General features: G+C 52.6%; 1 protein-coding gene across 3 annotated transcripts in view; it reads right to left on the bottom strand.

The window, feature by feature from the left end:
• The window catches only part of SCARB1 (scavenger receptor class B member 1), a 505,116-nt gene that overhangs the window by 54,907 nt on the left and 434,824 nt on the right, over positions 1-15,385 (bottom strand). For all 3 annotated transcript variants that reach the window (XM_069215380.1, XM_069215379.1, XM_069215381.1), the window contains exons 10-11: positions 12,560-12,611; positions 5,714-5,860 (exon numbers count right to left, since the gene is read on the bottom strand). In XM_069215380.1, coding sequence (XP_069071481.1) covers positions 5,714-5,860; positions 12,560-12,611 — 199 coding nt within the window. The remainder of the gene's footprint in view (positions 1-5,713; positions 5,861-12,559; positions 12,612-15,385) is intronic.

Below are 15,385 nucleotides of genomic sequence, written 5' to 3'. Positions count from 1 at the left end.
ACACACAGACCAGACCCCACTGCACTGAGATCCCTTTACACTGTGTTACCCTCTTACACATGGAGACACAGACCAGACCCCACTGCACTGAGATCCCTTAACACTGTGTTACCCTCCGGCACATGGAGACACACAGACCAGACCCCACTGAACTGAGATCCCTTTACACCGTGTTACCCTCCGGCACATGGAGACACACAGACCAGTCCCCACTGCACTGAGATCCCTTTACACTGTGTTACCCTCTGGCACATGGATACACACAGACCTGACCCCACTGAATTGAGATCCCTTTACACCGTGTTACCCTCCGGCACATGGAGACACACAGACCAGTCCCTACTGCACTGAGATCCCTTTACACTGTGTTACCCTCCGGCACATGGAGACACACAGACCAGACCCCACTGAACTGAGATCCCTTTACACCGTGTTACCCTCCGGCACATGGAGACACACAGCCCAGACCTCACTGCACTGAGATCCCTTTACACCATGTTACCCTCTTGCACATGGAGACCTACAGACCAGCTCCCATTGCACTGACATCCCTTTACACTGTGTTACCCTCTGGCACATGGGGACACAGACCAGCTCCCATTGCCCTGAGATCCTTTTACACTGTGTTACCCTCCGGCACATGGAGACACACAGACCAGACCCCACTGCACTGAGATCCCTTTACACCGTGTTACCCTCCGGCACATGGAGACACACAGACCAGTCCCTACTGCACTGAGATCCCTTTACACTGTGTTACCCTCCGGCACATGGAGACACACAGACCAGACCCCACTGAACTGAGATCCCTTTACACCGTGTTACCCTCCGGCACATGGAGACACACAGCCCAGACCTCACTGCACTGAGATCCCTTTACACCATGTTACCCTCTTACACATGGAGACCTACACACCAGCTCCCATTGCACTGAGATCCCTTTACACCGTGTTACCCTCCGGCACATGGAGACATACAGACCAGACCCCACTGCACTGAGATCCCTTAACACTGTGTTACCCTCCGGCACATGGAGACACACAGACCAGACCCCACTGAACTGAGATCCCTTTACACTGTGTTACCCTCCGGCACATGGAGACACACAGACCAGTCCCCACTGCACTGAGATCCCTTTACACTGTGTTACCCTCCGGCACATGGATACACACAGACCTGACCCCACTGAACTGAGATCCCTTTACACCGTGTTACCCTCCGGCACATGGAGACACACAGACCAGACCCCACTGCACCGAGATCCCTTTACACTGTGTTACCCTCCGGCACATGGAGACATACAGACCAGACCCCACTGAACTGAGATCCCTTTACACTGTGTTACCCTCCGGCACATGGAGACACACAGCCCAGACCTCAATACACTGAGATCCCTTTACACCGTGTTACCCTCCGGTACATGGAGACACACAGACCAGTCCCCACTGCACTGAGATCCCTTTACACCGTGTTACCCTCCGGCACATGGAGACACACAGACCAGTCCCCACTGCACCGAGATCCCTTTACACTGTGTTACCCTCCGGCACATGGAGACACACAGACCAGACCCCACTGAACTGAGATCCCTTTACTCCATGTTACCCTCACACACATGGGGACACAGACCAGACCCCACTGCACTGAGATCCCTTTACACCGTGTTACCCTCTTGCACATGGAGACCTACAGACCAGCTCCCATTGCACTGAGATCCCTTTACACCGTGTTACCCTCCGGCACATGGAGACACACAGACCAGACCCCACTGCACTGAGATCCCTTTACACTGTGTTACCCTCCGGCACATGGGGACACAGACCAGCTCCCATTGCACTGAGATCCCTTTACTCCATGTTACCCTCACACACATGGGGACACAGACCAGACCCCACTGCACTGAGATCCCTTTACACCGTGTTACCCTCTTGCACATGGAGACCTACAGACCAGCTCCCATTGCACTGAGATCCCTTTACACCGTGTTACCCTCCGGCACATGGAGACACACAGACCAGACCCCACTGCACTGAGATCCCTTTACACTGTGTTACCCTCTGGCACATGGAGACACACAGACCAGACCCCACTGCACTAAGATCCCTTTACACTGTGTTGCCCTCTTACACATGGAGACACAGACCAGACCCCACTGCACTGAGATCCCTTAACACTGTGTTACCCTCCGGCACATGGAGACACACAGACCAGACCCCACTGAACTGAGATCCCTTTACACCGTGTTACCCTCCGGCACATGGAGACACACAGACCAGTCTCCACTGCACTGAGATCCCTTTACACTGTGTTACCCTCCGGCACATGGAGAAACACAGACCTGGCCCACTGAACTGAGATCCCTTTACACCGTGTTACCCTCCGGCACATGGAGACACACAGACCAGTCCCCACTGCACTGAGATCCCTTTACACTGTGTTACCGTCCGGCACATGGAGACACACAGACAAGACCCCACTGAACTGAGATCCCTTTACACCGTGTTACCCTACGGCACATGGAGACACACAGCCCAGACCTCACTGCACTGAGATCCCTTTACACCGTGTTACCCTCTTGCACATGGAGACCTACAGACCAGCTCCCATTGCACTGAGATTCCTTTACACTGTGTTACCCTCTGGCACATGGGGACACAGACCAGCTCCCATTGCACTGAGATCCTTTTACACTGTGTTACCCTCCGGCACATGGAGACACACAGACCAGACCCCACTGCACTGAGATCCCTTTACACCGTGTTACCCTCTTACACATGGAGACCTACAGACCAGCTCCCATTGCACTGAGATCCCTTTACACTGTGTTACCCTCCGGCACATGGAGACATACAGACCAGACCCCACTGCACTGAGATGCCTTAACACTGTGTTACCCTCCGGCACATGGAGACACACAGACCAGACCCCACTGAACTGAGATCCCTTTACACCGTGTTACCCTCCGGCACATGGAGACACACAGACCAGTCCCCACTGCAATGAGATCCGTTTACACTGTGTTACCCTCCGGCACATGGAGACACACAGACCTGACCCCACTGAACTGAGATCCCTTTACACCGTGTTACCCTCCGGCACAAGGAGACACACAGACCAGACCCCACTGCACCGAGATCCCTTTACACTGTGTTACCCTCCGGCACATGGAGACATACAGACCAGACCCCACTGAACTGAGATCCCTTTACACTGTGTTACCCTCCGGCACATGGAGACACACAGACCTGACCCCACTGAACTGAGATCCCTTTACACCGTGTTACCCTCCGGCACATGGAGACACACAGACCAGTCCCCACTGCACTGAGATCCCTTTACACTGTGTTACCCTCCGGCACATGGAGACACACAGACCAGACCCCACTGAACTGAGATCCCTTTACTCCATGTTACCCTCACACACATGGGGACACAGACCAGACCCCACTGCACTGAGATCCCTTTACACCGTGTTACCCTCTTGCACATGGAGACCTACAGACCAGCTCCCATTGCACTGAGATCCCTTTACACTGTGTTACCCTCCGGCACATGGAGACACACAGACCAGACCCCACTGCACTGAGATCCCTTTACACTGTGTTACCCTCCGGCACATGGGGACACAGACCAGCTCCCATTGCACTGAGATCCCTTTACTCCATGTTACCCTCACACACATGGGGACACAGACCAGACCCCACTGCACTGAGATCCCTTTACACCGTGTTACCCTCTTGCACATGGAGACCTACAGACCAGCTCCCATTGCACTGAGATCCCTTTACACCGTGTTACCCTCCGGCACATGGAGACACACAGACCAGACCCCACTGCACTGAGATCCCTTTACACTGTGTTACCCTCTGGCACATGGAGACACACAGACCAGACCCCACTACACTGAGAACCCTTTACACCGTGTTACCCTCTTACACATGGAGACACAGACCAGACCCCACTGCACTGAGATCCCTTAACACTGTGTTACCCTCCGGCACATGGAGACACACAGACCAGACCCCACTGAACTGAGATCCCTTTACACCGTGTTACCCTCCGGCACATGGAGACACACAGACCAGTCCCCACTGCACTGAGATCCCTTTACACTGTGTTACCCTCCGGCACATGGAGACACACAGACCTGACCCCACTGAACTGAGATCCCTTTACACCGTGTTACCCTCCGGCACATGGAGACACACAGACCAGTCCCCACTGCACTGAGATCCCTTTACACTGTGTTACCCTCCGGCACATGGAGACACACAGACCAGACCCCACTGAACTGAGATCCCTTTACACCGTGTTACCCTCCGGCACATGGAGACACACAGCCCAGACCTCACTGCACTGAGATCCCTTTACACCGTGTTACCCTCTTGCACATGGAGACCTACAGACCAGCTCCCATTGCACTGAGATCCCTTTACACTGTGTTACCCTCTGGCACATGGGGACACAGACCAGCTCCCATTGCACTGAGATCCTTTTACACTGTGTTACCCTCCGGCACATGGAGACACACAGACCAGACCCCACTGCACTGAGATCCCTTTACACCGTGTTACCCTCTTACACATGGAGACCTACAGACCAGCTCCCATTGCACTGAGATCCCTTTACACCGCGTTACCCTCCGGCACATGGAGACATACAGACCAGACCCCACTGCACTGCGATCCCTTAACACTGTGTTACCCTCCGGCACATGGAGACACACAGACCAGACCCCACTGAACTGAGATCCCTTTACACCATGTTACCCTCCGGCACATGGAGACACACAGACCAGTCCCCACTGCACTGAGATCCCTTTACACTGTGTTACCCTCCGGCACATGGAGACACACAGACCTGACCCCACTGAACTGAGATCCCTTTACACCATGTTACCCTCCGGCACATGGAGACACACAGACCAGACCCCACTGCACCGAGATCCCTTTACACTGTGTTACCCTCCGGCACATGGAGACATACAGACCAGACCCCACTGAACTGAGATCCCTTTACACTGTGTTACCCTCCGGCACATGGAGACACACAGCCCAGACCTCAATGCACTGAGATCCCTTTACACCGTGTTACCCTCCGGCACATGGAGACACACAGACCAGACCCCACTGCACCGAGATCCCTTTACACCGTGTTACCCTCCGGCACATGGAGACATACAGACCAGACCCCACTGAACTGAGATCCCTTTACACTGTGTTACCCTCCGGCACATGGAGACACACAGCCCAGACCTCAATGCACTGAGATCCCTTTACACTGTGTTACCCTCCGGCACATGGAGACACACAGACCAGTCCCCACTGCACTGAGATCCCTTTACACTGTGTTACCCTCCGGCACATGGAGACACACAGACCAGACCCCACTGAACTGAGATCCCTTTACACTGTGCTACCCTCACACACATGGGGACACAGACCAGACCCCACTGCACTGAGATCCCTTTACACTGTGTTACCCTCCGGCACATGGAGACACAGACCAGTCCCCACTGAACTGACGCCTTTACTCCATGTTACCCTCACACACATGGAGGGGTCACAGACCAGGCCCCACTGCACTGACAACTTTCCTCCATTTTACACACTCCCTCGCACTCATCCCATAGGTGCAGAGCCAGGAGATCAGCAGACATTCTTCAAACAGAGCCTCACAGCTGAGTCTCACCACCACGTCCTCACTACCTTACCTTATTGGTGATGACCAGGCCCAGAGAGATCACAAGCAGCAGGATGCCGAGAGCAATGAAGATGTACTGCAGGTACCCCAGGATGGCGGGGAGCAGCACCAGCGTGGTGTGGTAGGTGTCGAGCACCTTGCCGTCTATGTATCCGCTCTGAGGGGGGAAGCAGAGTCAGAGGTGATGGCAGGTCCCATACACCGCCTGCCTAGAAACCTGATAATTAGAATACATGTCATCGATGTGGGGTTAAATAATCTAATAGAATCTACATACAGAAAGTGTAAGTGCACTTAAGTTATTTTTGTGACAACCGGCTGCGCATTCCAGTAATACGCCAATCGCTGATACAGTAAATACACTGAATATTATCAGCAGTGTGAATACCATTGGTATTGTTGGCAAGCCCCTGCCCATCTCATCTCAGGTGTGCCCCTCCTCCCTGGCTTCAGCCTTTGAGGAGCTTCAAAGGTGACTCCTTTTGCAGCCCCCCACCATGCTGACTGAGCTCCACTGGCCCAAAATCAGGAACAACCCAAGTTGTACAAAAACCTTCAAATGTAAATTATTTGTTGGCCCGAGTATTTTATTTGTGTTGGTCCGCACCTTTCGTGCAGATTGAGATTGGTTCTGGGCATTAATGGAAAGCTGATACAGGAAGGGAATGTGCCCTATGTCTGATAGAGACTGGAAATGTGGCCTATACCCTGTCAGAGGCTGTAAAAGTAAACTACTCCTGACAAGGGAATCTAAATATGCCCTTTGCATGAAGGAGGCTGAAAATGTGCCCTGAACTCGATAGAGGCGGTAAATGTAACCTATGCCTGATAGAGGCTGGAAATGTGCCCTATGCCTGATAGAATGCTGTAAATGTAACCTATGCCTGACAAAGGATCTAAATGTGCCCTCTGCTGATAGAGACTGTAAATGTTCCCTATGCTGATAGAGGCTGTAAATGTGCCCTATACTGACAGAGGCTGTAAATGTAGCCTATGCCTAACAATCAATCAATCAGGGATTTGTAAAGCGCACTACTCACCCGTGAGGGTCTTAAGGCGCTGAGAAGGGGAGCGGGGAGAAGGTGGGGGAATTTGCTGCTACTGCTCGAACAGGTGGTCTTGAGAAGTTTCCTGAAGGTAAGGAGGTCTTTGGTCTGGCGCATGTGGGTGGGAAGAGTGTTCCATGTTTTGGCAGCGAGGTGCGAGAATGATCTACCGCCGGTTGTAGTTCTGCGGACACGTGGGATGGTTGCAAGGGCTATGTCGGCGGAGTGGAGATGCCGGGTCAGGTGTAGAAGGAGAGTCGTCTGTTGAGGTGTTCTGGTCCGGTGTTGTGCAGTGCTTTGGGTACGTGCGTGAGGAGTTTGAAGGTGATTCTCTTGTTGACTCTGAGCCAGTGCAGGTTTTTCAGGTGGTCTGTGATGTGGCAGTGGCGGGGGATGTCCAGGATGAGGCGTGCGGAGACGTTCTGGATGCGCTGCAGCCTCTTCTGGAGTTTGGCCGTGGTTCCTGCGTAGAGGGTATTGCCGTAGTGCAGTTTGTTGCTTACGAGGGCTTGGGTGACTGTTCTTCTGGTTTCGGTGGCTATCCATTTGTAGATCTTTCAGAGCATGCGGAGGGTGTTGAAGCAGGAGGAGATGGCGTTGACTTTCTGGGTCATGGATAGTGAGGGGTCCAAGATGAATCCTAGGTTGCATGCGTGGGAGTCAGAGCGGTTCCGAGAGTGGCAGGCCACCAGGAGTCATCCCATGTGGAGGGGGTGGAGCCGAAGATGAGGACTTCCGTCTTGTCGGAATTGAGTTTGAGGCAGCTGCTCTTCGTCCATTCAGCAATGGCCTTCATTAATTCATGGAGGTAGGTCTTGGCGGAGTTTTGGTGAGGGATGTGTCAGCTGGGCATATGAGATGATGTTGAGGTTGTGGGATGGGGCAATGTTCGCGAGCGGGCCATGTAGACGTTGAAGAGGGTCGAGCTGAGAGACGAACCCTGGGGTATACCACAGATGATTTTGGTGGCCTCCGAGCAGAATTGGGGGAGGCAGACTCTCTGGGTTCTGCCGGTGAGAAAGGAGCTGACCCAGTCCAGGGCTCTGTCGCGGATTCCTGCATTGCTGAGATGTAAGCGTAGAGTGTGGTGGCAGACGGTGTCAAACGCGGCCAAAAGGTCCGGGAGGATGAGGGCAGTGGTTTTGCCATTGTCCAGTATGGTTCTGATGTCATCGGTGGCAGCAATGAGGACGGTTTTGGTGCTGTGGTTGCTGCGGAATCCGGATTGGGAAGGGTCCAGGGTGCGGCTCTCCTCTAGGAAGCGGGTTAGTTGTCTGTTGACGGCCTTCTCAATGACTTATGCCGGGGAGGGGAGCAGGGAGATAGGCCGGAAGTTCTTGAGGTCCTTTGGGCCCGCCTTGGGTTTTTTGAGGAGGGCGTTGATCTCAGCGTGTTTCCAGCTCTCCGGGAAGGTGGCGGACTTGAAGAAGCTGTTGATGATCTTCCATAGTTGGGGTGCAATGACGGAGCTTGCTTTGTTGAGGATGTGGTGAGGGCAGGGATCAGATGGAGAGCCAGAGTGGATGGTGTTCATGATTTTGATGGTGTTGTTGTCGTTGACGGGGTCCAGGAGAGCAGGAGGTTGGTCGGAGGTGAATCTGTGGTGTTGGTGACTGCCGGGGGGGTCTGGGTGCTGAAGCTTTTGTGGATGTCTGCAATCTTGCGGTCGAAGTAGGAGGCTAGAGTCACAGAGGTCTTGGGATGGCAAGATGGCGCTGGAGCTGGGGTTGGAGAGTTCCTTCACGACGCTGATGAGCTCCTTGTGATTGTGTGCATTGATGTTGATACGGTCTTTGAAGTCGGTTCTTTTGGCGGCTCAGATGAGTTGGTGTTTCTGCGGATGGTGTTTTTGAAGGCTGTGTGGTTGTCCAGAACCTGATCTTGGTGCCACTTTCTTTCGAGTCTTCAGCAGCTTTGCTTAGATTCGTGGACATTGGCGGTAAACCAGAAGGCCTTTCTGTTGGTACGTCTATTGAAGGGATTCTTGATTGGAGCGAGAGTATTGGCACAGGTGTTGTCCCATTGCCTGAAGGTGCGGGCAGCTGCATCAGTGTCTGTGGTGTCGATGGGTGGGTTCTGGGAGAGGGTCGCGATAAGTTGGTCTTCGGTGACCTTGTTCCGACTGCGGTGGGGGATCCGTTGTGGATGGTGGTGTGTTGGGGGTTTCTTGAAGGAGAAGTGGATGCAGCAGTGGTCTGTCCAGCGACAAAGGATCTAAAGTGCCCTATGCCTGAAGGAGGCTGGAAATGCGCCCTGTGCATGAAGGAGGCTGTAAAGGTGCCCTGTGTCTGATGGAGGCTGTACATGTGCCCTATGCCTTCTAGAGGCTGTAAACGTAACCTAAGCCTGACAGAGGATCTAAATATGCCCTATGTCTGAAGGAGGCTGGAAATATGCCCTATGCTTGATGTAGGCTGGGTATGTGTTCTGTGCCTGATAGCAGCTGTAAATGTGCAGTATGCATGAAGAAGACTGGGGATGTGCCCTATGTATTAAAGAGGCTGTAAATGTGCCCTATGCCTGATAGAGGTTGAAAATGTAACCTGTACCTGACAGAGGAGATAAATATACCCTATCCCTGAAGAAGGCTGTAAATGTGTCCTATGCCTGATATCGGCTGTAAATGTGCCCTATGCATGAAGGAGGCTGTAAATGTGCCCTATGCTTCACAGAGGCTAGATATGTGCCCTATGCTCGATAGGGGCTGTAAGTGAGCTCTATTCTCGAAACGGGCTGGAAATGTGCCTTAGGCGTGAAGGAGGCTGCAAATGTACCCTACGCCCGATAGAAGCTGTAAATGTGCCCTATGCTTCATGTAGCCCGGGTATGTGTCCTATGCCTGATATCGGCTGTAAATGTGCCCTCTGCATGAAGGAGGCTGGAAATGTGTCCTATGCTCGACAGAGGCTGGAAATGTGTCCTATGCTCGACAGAGGCTGGAAATGTATCCTATGCTCGACAGAGGCTGGAAACGTGCCCTATGCTGATAGCGGCTGTACATGTGCCCTATGCTGACAGAGGCTGTAAATTTAACCTATGCCTGAGGGAAGCTGTAAATGTGCCATATGCTGATAGAGGCTGTAAATGTGCCTTGTGCATGAAGGAGGCTGAAAATGTGCCCTGTGTCTGATGGTGATTGGAAATGTGTCCTGTGCCCAAAAGAGGCTATAAATGTTCCCTATGCCTGAAGGAGGCTGGAAATATACCCTATGCCTGATAGAGGCTGTAAATGTGCCCTATGCATGAAGGAGGCTGTAAATGTGTCCTACGCTTGATAGAGGCTATAAATGTGCCCTATCCCTGACTGAGGCTGTAAATGTAACCTATGCCTGACAAAGGATCTAAATGTAGCCTATGCCTGACAAAGGATCTAAATGTGACCTATGCCTGGAGGAAGCTAGAAATGTGGCCAATGCTCGATAGAGGCTATAAATGTGCCCTATGCCTAATAGAGGCCGTAAATGTGCCCTATGCTGATAGACGCTGTAAATGTAACCTATGCCTGACAAAGGATCTAAATGTGCTGTATACCTGAAGGAGGCTGGAAATGTGCCCTGTGTCTGATAGATGCTGTAAATGTGCCCTATGCCTGGTGGAGGTTGGGAATATACCCTATGCCTGATAGATGCTGTAAGTGTGCCCTATGCATGAAGGAGGCTGTAAATGTGTCCTATGCCTGACAGATGCTGTAAATGTGCCCTGTGCCTGATGGAGGATAGAAAAAGCCCTATGCCTGTTGGGGGCTGAAAATGTGTCCTGTGCCTGGCAGAGATTAGAGCTTGAAAATGTGCCCTGTGTCTGGCAGAGACTGGTTAATGTGCCCTGTGCCTGATGGAGGCTGGACATGTGTTTTATCCATGAAGAACAGGTCTTTAGGGTTTTCTCGAGTTGAGGGATTGCTTCAATAAATAATAATAATTTAAAACAGACTTCTTCCCTAAAACACCCGGGTCGCAGGTGGCGAGCAGTACGTTGTTTTGGTAGGTGATCTCCTGCTAGGGGACCCCTCGTTTGGAGAGGCAGTGGGTGCTCAGGCATGCAAGGCCTGCGGTTGAGGCAGAGCTCTTGGCCGGAACAGGAGCCGATAAAAGAACAGAAGTCCTGGGAGTGATGACCTGTGCGCTCCAGGCCCCGGGCTGAAACAGCGCGCTTCGTTGTGCGCAGGCTGGAGACTGGCTCGTAAGGCTGGAGGCTGGCTAGTAAGGCTGGCAGGCCCAGGCCTGAAACAGCGCGCTTCGTTGTGCGCAGGCTGGAGACTGGCTAGTAAGGCTGGCAGGCCCTGGCCTGAAACAGCGCGCTTCGTTGTGCGCAGGCTGGAGACTGGCTAGTAAGGCTGGAGGCGGGCTAGTAAGGCTGGCAGGCCCAGGCCTGAAACTGGGCGCTTCGTTGTGCGCAGGCTGGAGACTGGCTAGTAAGGCTGGAGGCTGGCTAGTAAGGCTGGCAGGCCCAGGCCTGAAACAGCGCGCTTTGTTGTGCGCAGGCTGGAGACTGGCTAGTAAGGCTGGCAGGCCCCGGCCTGAAACAGCGCGCTTCGTTGTGCGCAGGCTGGAGACTGGCTAATAAGGCTGGAGGCGGGCTAGTAAGGCTGGCAGGCCCAGGCCTGAAACAGCGCGCTTCGCTGTGCGCAGGCTGGAGACTGGCTAGTAAGGCTCGAGGCTGGCTAGTAAGGGTGGAGGCTGGCTAGTAAGGCTGGCAGGCCCAGACCTGAAACAGCGCGCTTCGTTGTGCGCAGGCCAGAGGCTGGCTAGTAAGGCTGGAGGCTGGCTAGTAAGGCTGGAGACTGGCTAGTAAGGCTGGCAGGCCCAGGCCTGAAACAGCACGCTTCGTTGTGCGCAGGCTGGAGACTGGCTAGTAAGGCTGGCAGGCCCAGGCCTGAAACAGCGCGCTTCGTTCTGCGCAGGCTGGAGACTGGCTAGTAAGGCTGGAGACTGGCTAGTATTGTGCGCAGGCTGGAGACTGGCTAGTAAGGCTGGAGGCTGGCTAGTAAGGCTGGAGACTGGCTAGTATTGTGCGCAGGCTGGAGACTGGCTAGTAAGGCTGGAGGCTGGCTAGTAAGGCTGGAGACTGGCTAGTAAGGCTGGAGGCTGGCTAGTAAGGCTGGAGGCTGGCTAGTAAGGCTGGCAGGTGGCAAGCACAAATGCTTCTGCAGTAGTCCGTGCGGACGACACCGAAGTGGGACCCGACCTGATGTCCCAGGAGCTGCGGGCGTGGTCCCGCGCCACACACGGATGGGACCCTGGTCCACAGGATTGAGCCTGAGGGTGGCAGCGACGGTTTCACTGGGTGTAAAGCTTTGGGAAGGCAGCGGTGGCGGGCACCACGAGAGAAGCCTGGCAAACCTCAGGGAGGTGTGTTCTCTTGGGCAAAGCGGCAGGACTGTCATTGAGAAATACACCCCTCTGCATCCTCACGGCAACAGCCGAGAATGTTGTCAGCCACTCTTGTGAGACGGATGAGGGGTGAATTAGTGCACACACGAGTCTCTGTGGGGGGGAGGGAGGTGCTCCTGCGACCCGGGAGTCCTACTGGGGGGACTTGATCCGATGTCTTGGGAGGAGGCCGGCCTGATGTCTGACCTCTGCTCAACCATACCCCTTGAGGCTCCCCTCCTCCCCCCGGAGATATGCCGCTCCCCAACCAACAGCGTGAATAGGGATTTAACTTGGGGGGCTGTCCTGGAACCCTGAGATTCATTTCACTGAGCGCCCAGTTTCTGATCATATCCTCTGTGGCTTCCTAGGATGGACAGAGATGGTCACACCTGCTGCACGTTACAAACCAACTTCAAGAGCAGCCGCCAGACATCTCACCTCTTCAAACCAGATCAACGGGAAGATGACGGGCTTGATGTTCTTGGTTTGTCTGAAAGAGGGGAAAAGAGGACATTTATTGAACCAGGCATTGCACAGCGAAAACGTAACTCACCTGAACAATGGTTGCAGTTTGTAGTTCTGTAAACACATGCCTTTAACGTTCCTGCCATCTAGTGTTGTGTTTGCATCATTACATGCTTTTCTTCGCAGAAGGACTTTCCGTTTCTAGGCGACTCACGGTACTAGTAAAGCGCTGGAGTGAAGCAGGGCCTATCGGCGAATCACTAACAAACAGAACATATAGATGGAATGCTGGACTTGCCCACCTCTGCAGAGTCACCACCCAACGCTTCGCCTTTACCCTCCACTTTCTGCTGAAGCATTTTTTGTTGGCCTTGGGACTTCTTCACCACTGCTAACAGTGCTTCTGCTCACTGTTTAAATCATGCTAACACTGGTTTATACACAACTGGCATATTTAATTTACTTAGTACACTACAAGTGTGCAGGGCCTGTAAATGACCTGCAGCACTGATGTGCCACCCACTTAAGTAGCCCTTTAAACATGTCTCAGGCCTGCAACTGCAAGGCCTGAGTGTGCAGTTTCACCTCCACTTCGACCTGGTAAAAAAAAACTCTTGCCAGGCCCAAACCTTCCTTTTTGTGACATAAAAGCCACCCAAAGGGTAGGCCCTGGACGGTCCCAAGGGCAGGGTGAAGTGCATTTAAATAGTTGGACATGTACTTTAAGGCTTGATGTGCCCTGGTAGAGAAAAACTCTCAAATTTGTTTTTTCTACTGCAAGGTCGATATCTCACATTGAATAACATTGGAGTTGCTTTATTGTATTTTACAAGTGTCATTTCCAAATCGGAAGAGATGATCAGTTCATGTTTGGTGTTTCTGGAATCACAATTTAAAATCCTAACTTATGGTGAAGTCCGATTTTGAATTGCAATTCTCAAAATGCCACTTTTAGAAAGTTCGCATTTTCCTGCTATAACCATTTAGTATCTGTAGCCAGTCTCTGGTCACATGACTGGGTGCCGCTGACAGCTTGGCTTTGTGTCTTCCTAATAGACAGCCGCACACAATGAGAGCTTAGGTATGACTGGATGGTGTAGGAGGCTGGCCTGGCTTATAGTGGGTACCTTGTGGTACTTACACCCTGTGCCAGGTCCAGTTATCCCTTATTAGTAGAATAGAGGTGTTTCTAGCAGCTTAGGCTGATAGAAGGTAGCTATGGCAAAGCAGCTTAGGCTGAACTAGGAGACATGCAAAGCTCCTACTATACCACTTATATCATATAGCACAATATCATGAGAAAACACAATACTCAGAGTTACTAAAAATAAATGTACTTTATTTTTATGACAATATGCCACAAGTATCTCAGTGAGTAACCTCAGTTAGAAGGTAAGTAATATACACAAAACAGCTAAGTAATAGTAAGTAATAGTAAGTAATAGTAAGAAAAGTAATGCAAACAGTGTAGAATTAGAATAGGATGCAATAGGTGTACATAGGTCTAGGGGCAACACAAACCATATACTCCAAAAGTGGAATGCGAATCACAAATGGACCCCAGACCTATGGGAGCTTGTAGAGGGTCACTGGGACTGTAAGAAAACTGTCAGGGTGTCCAAGATACCCCACCCCAAGACCCTGAAAAGTAGGGGAAAGTTCCCCTACTGCCCCAAAAGGACACAGTAGTGGTGATAGGGGGATTCTGCAAGAACCACAAACACCAGCAAAGCACTGAAGACGGATTCCTGGACCTGAGGACCTGCAAGACAAGGGGATCAAGTCCAAGAGTCGCAATAGTGTCCAGGGGGGGCAGAAGCCAGGAAACCCCTGATGAAGGTGCAAAAGGGCTGCCTCTGGGTGGAAGAAGCCAAAGATTCTGCAACAACGAAAAGGGCTAGGAACTTCTCCTTTGGAAGGAAGATGTCCCACGGAGTGCTGGATGTTGCAGAAGTGTTTCCACGCAGAAATACCACAAACAAGCATTGCTAGCTGCAAGGGTCGCGGTAAAGATTTTTGGGTGCTGCTGGGGACCAGGAAGGACCAGGATGTCGCCCCTTGGAGGAGGAGACAGAGGGGGCGCTCAGCAACTCAGAGAGCCCTGACAGAAGCAGGCAGCACCCGCAGAAGTAACGGAGCAGGCACTTGAAAGATCTGAGGACAGCGGTCGACTCAGTCACAAAGGAGGGTCCCACGATGTCGGAGTCCAACTCAGCAAGTTGGGCAATGCAGGACGGAGTGCTGGGGACCCAGGCTAGGCTGTGCACAAAGGAAGTCCTAAAAAAGTGCACCGAAGCAGCTGCAAATCACGCTGTACACAGGCTTGCTGTCTGGTGTGGGGAGGCAAGGACTTACCCCCACCAAACTTGGACTGAAGGACCACTGGACTGTGGGGGTCACTTGGATCCAGCTCCTGTGTTCCAGGGACCACCTCGTCGGGATGAGAGGGGACCCAGAGGACTGGTGATGCAGAAGTTTGGTGCTCCGTTAGCGGGGGAAGACTCCGGCAACCCACAGGAGATTTCTTCGGGATTTCCAGTGCAGGGTGAAGGCAGACAGCCCTCAGAGCATGCACCACCAGGAAGCAGTTGAGAAAGCCGGCAGGATTAGGCGCTACAATGTTGCTGGTAGTCGTCTTGCTACTTTGTTGCGGTTTTGCAGGCGTCCTGGAGCAGTCAGCGGTCGATCCTTGGCAGAAGTCGAAGAGGGAAGTGCAGAGTAACTCTGGTGAGCTCTTGCAGTCGTTATCTGAAGAATACCCCAGAGGAGAGACCCTAAATAGCCAGAAAAGGAGGTCTG

Source organism: Pleurodeles waltl, chromosome 11 (genome assembly GCF_031143425.1).
Source record: "Pleurodeles waltl isolate 20211129_DDA chromosome 11, aPleWal1.hap1.20221129, whole genome shotgun sequence".
NCBI lineage: Eukaryota > Metazoa > Chordata > Amphibia > Caudata > Salamandridae > Pleurodeles > Pleurodeles waltl.
Note: the sequence above shows the minus strand (reverse complement) of the source record. Positions and strands in the feature narration are given on the sequence as shown.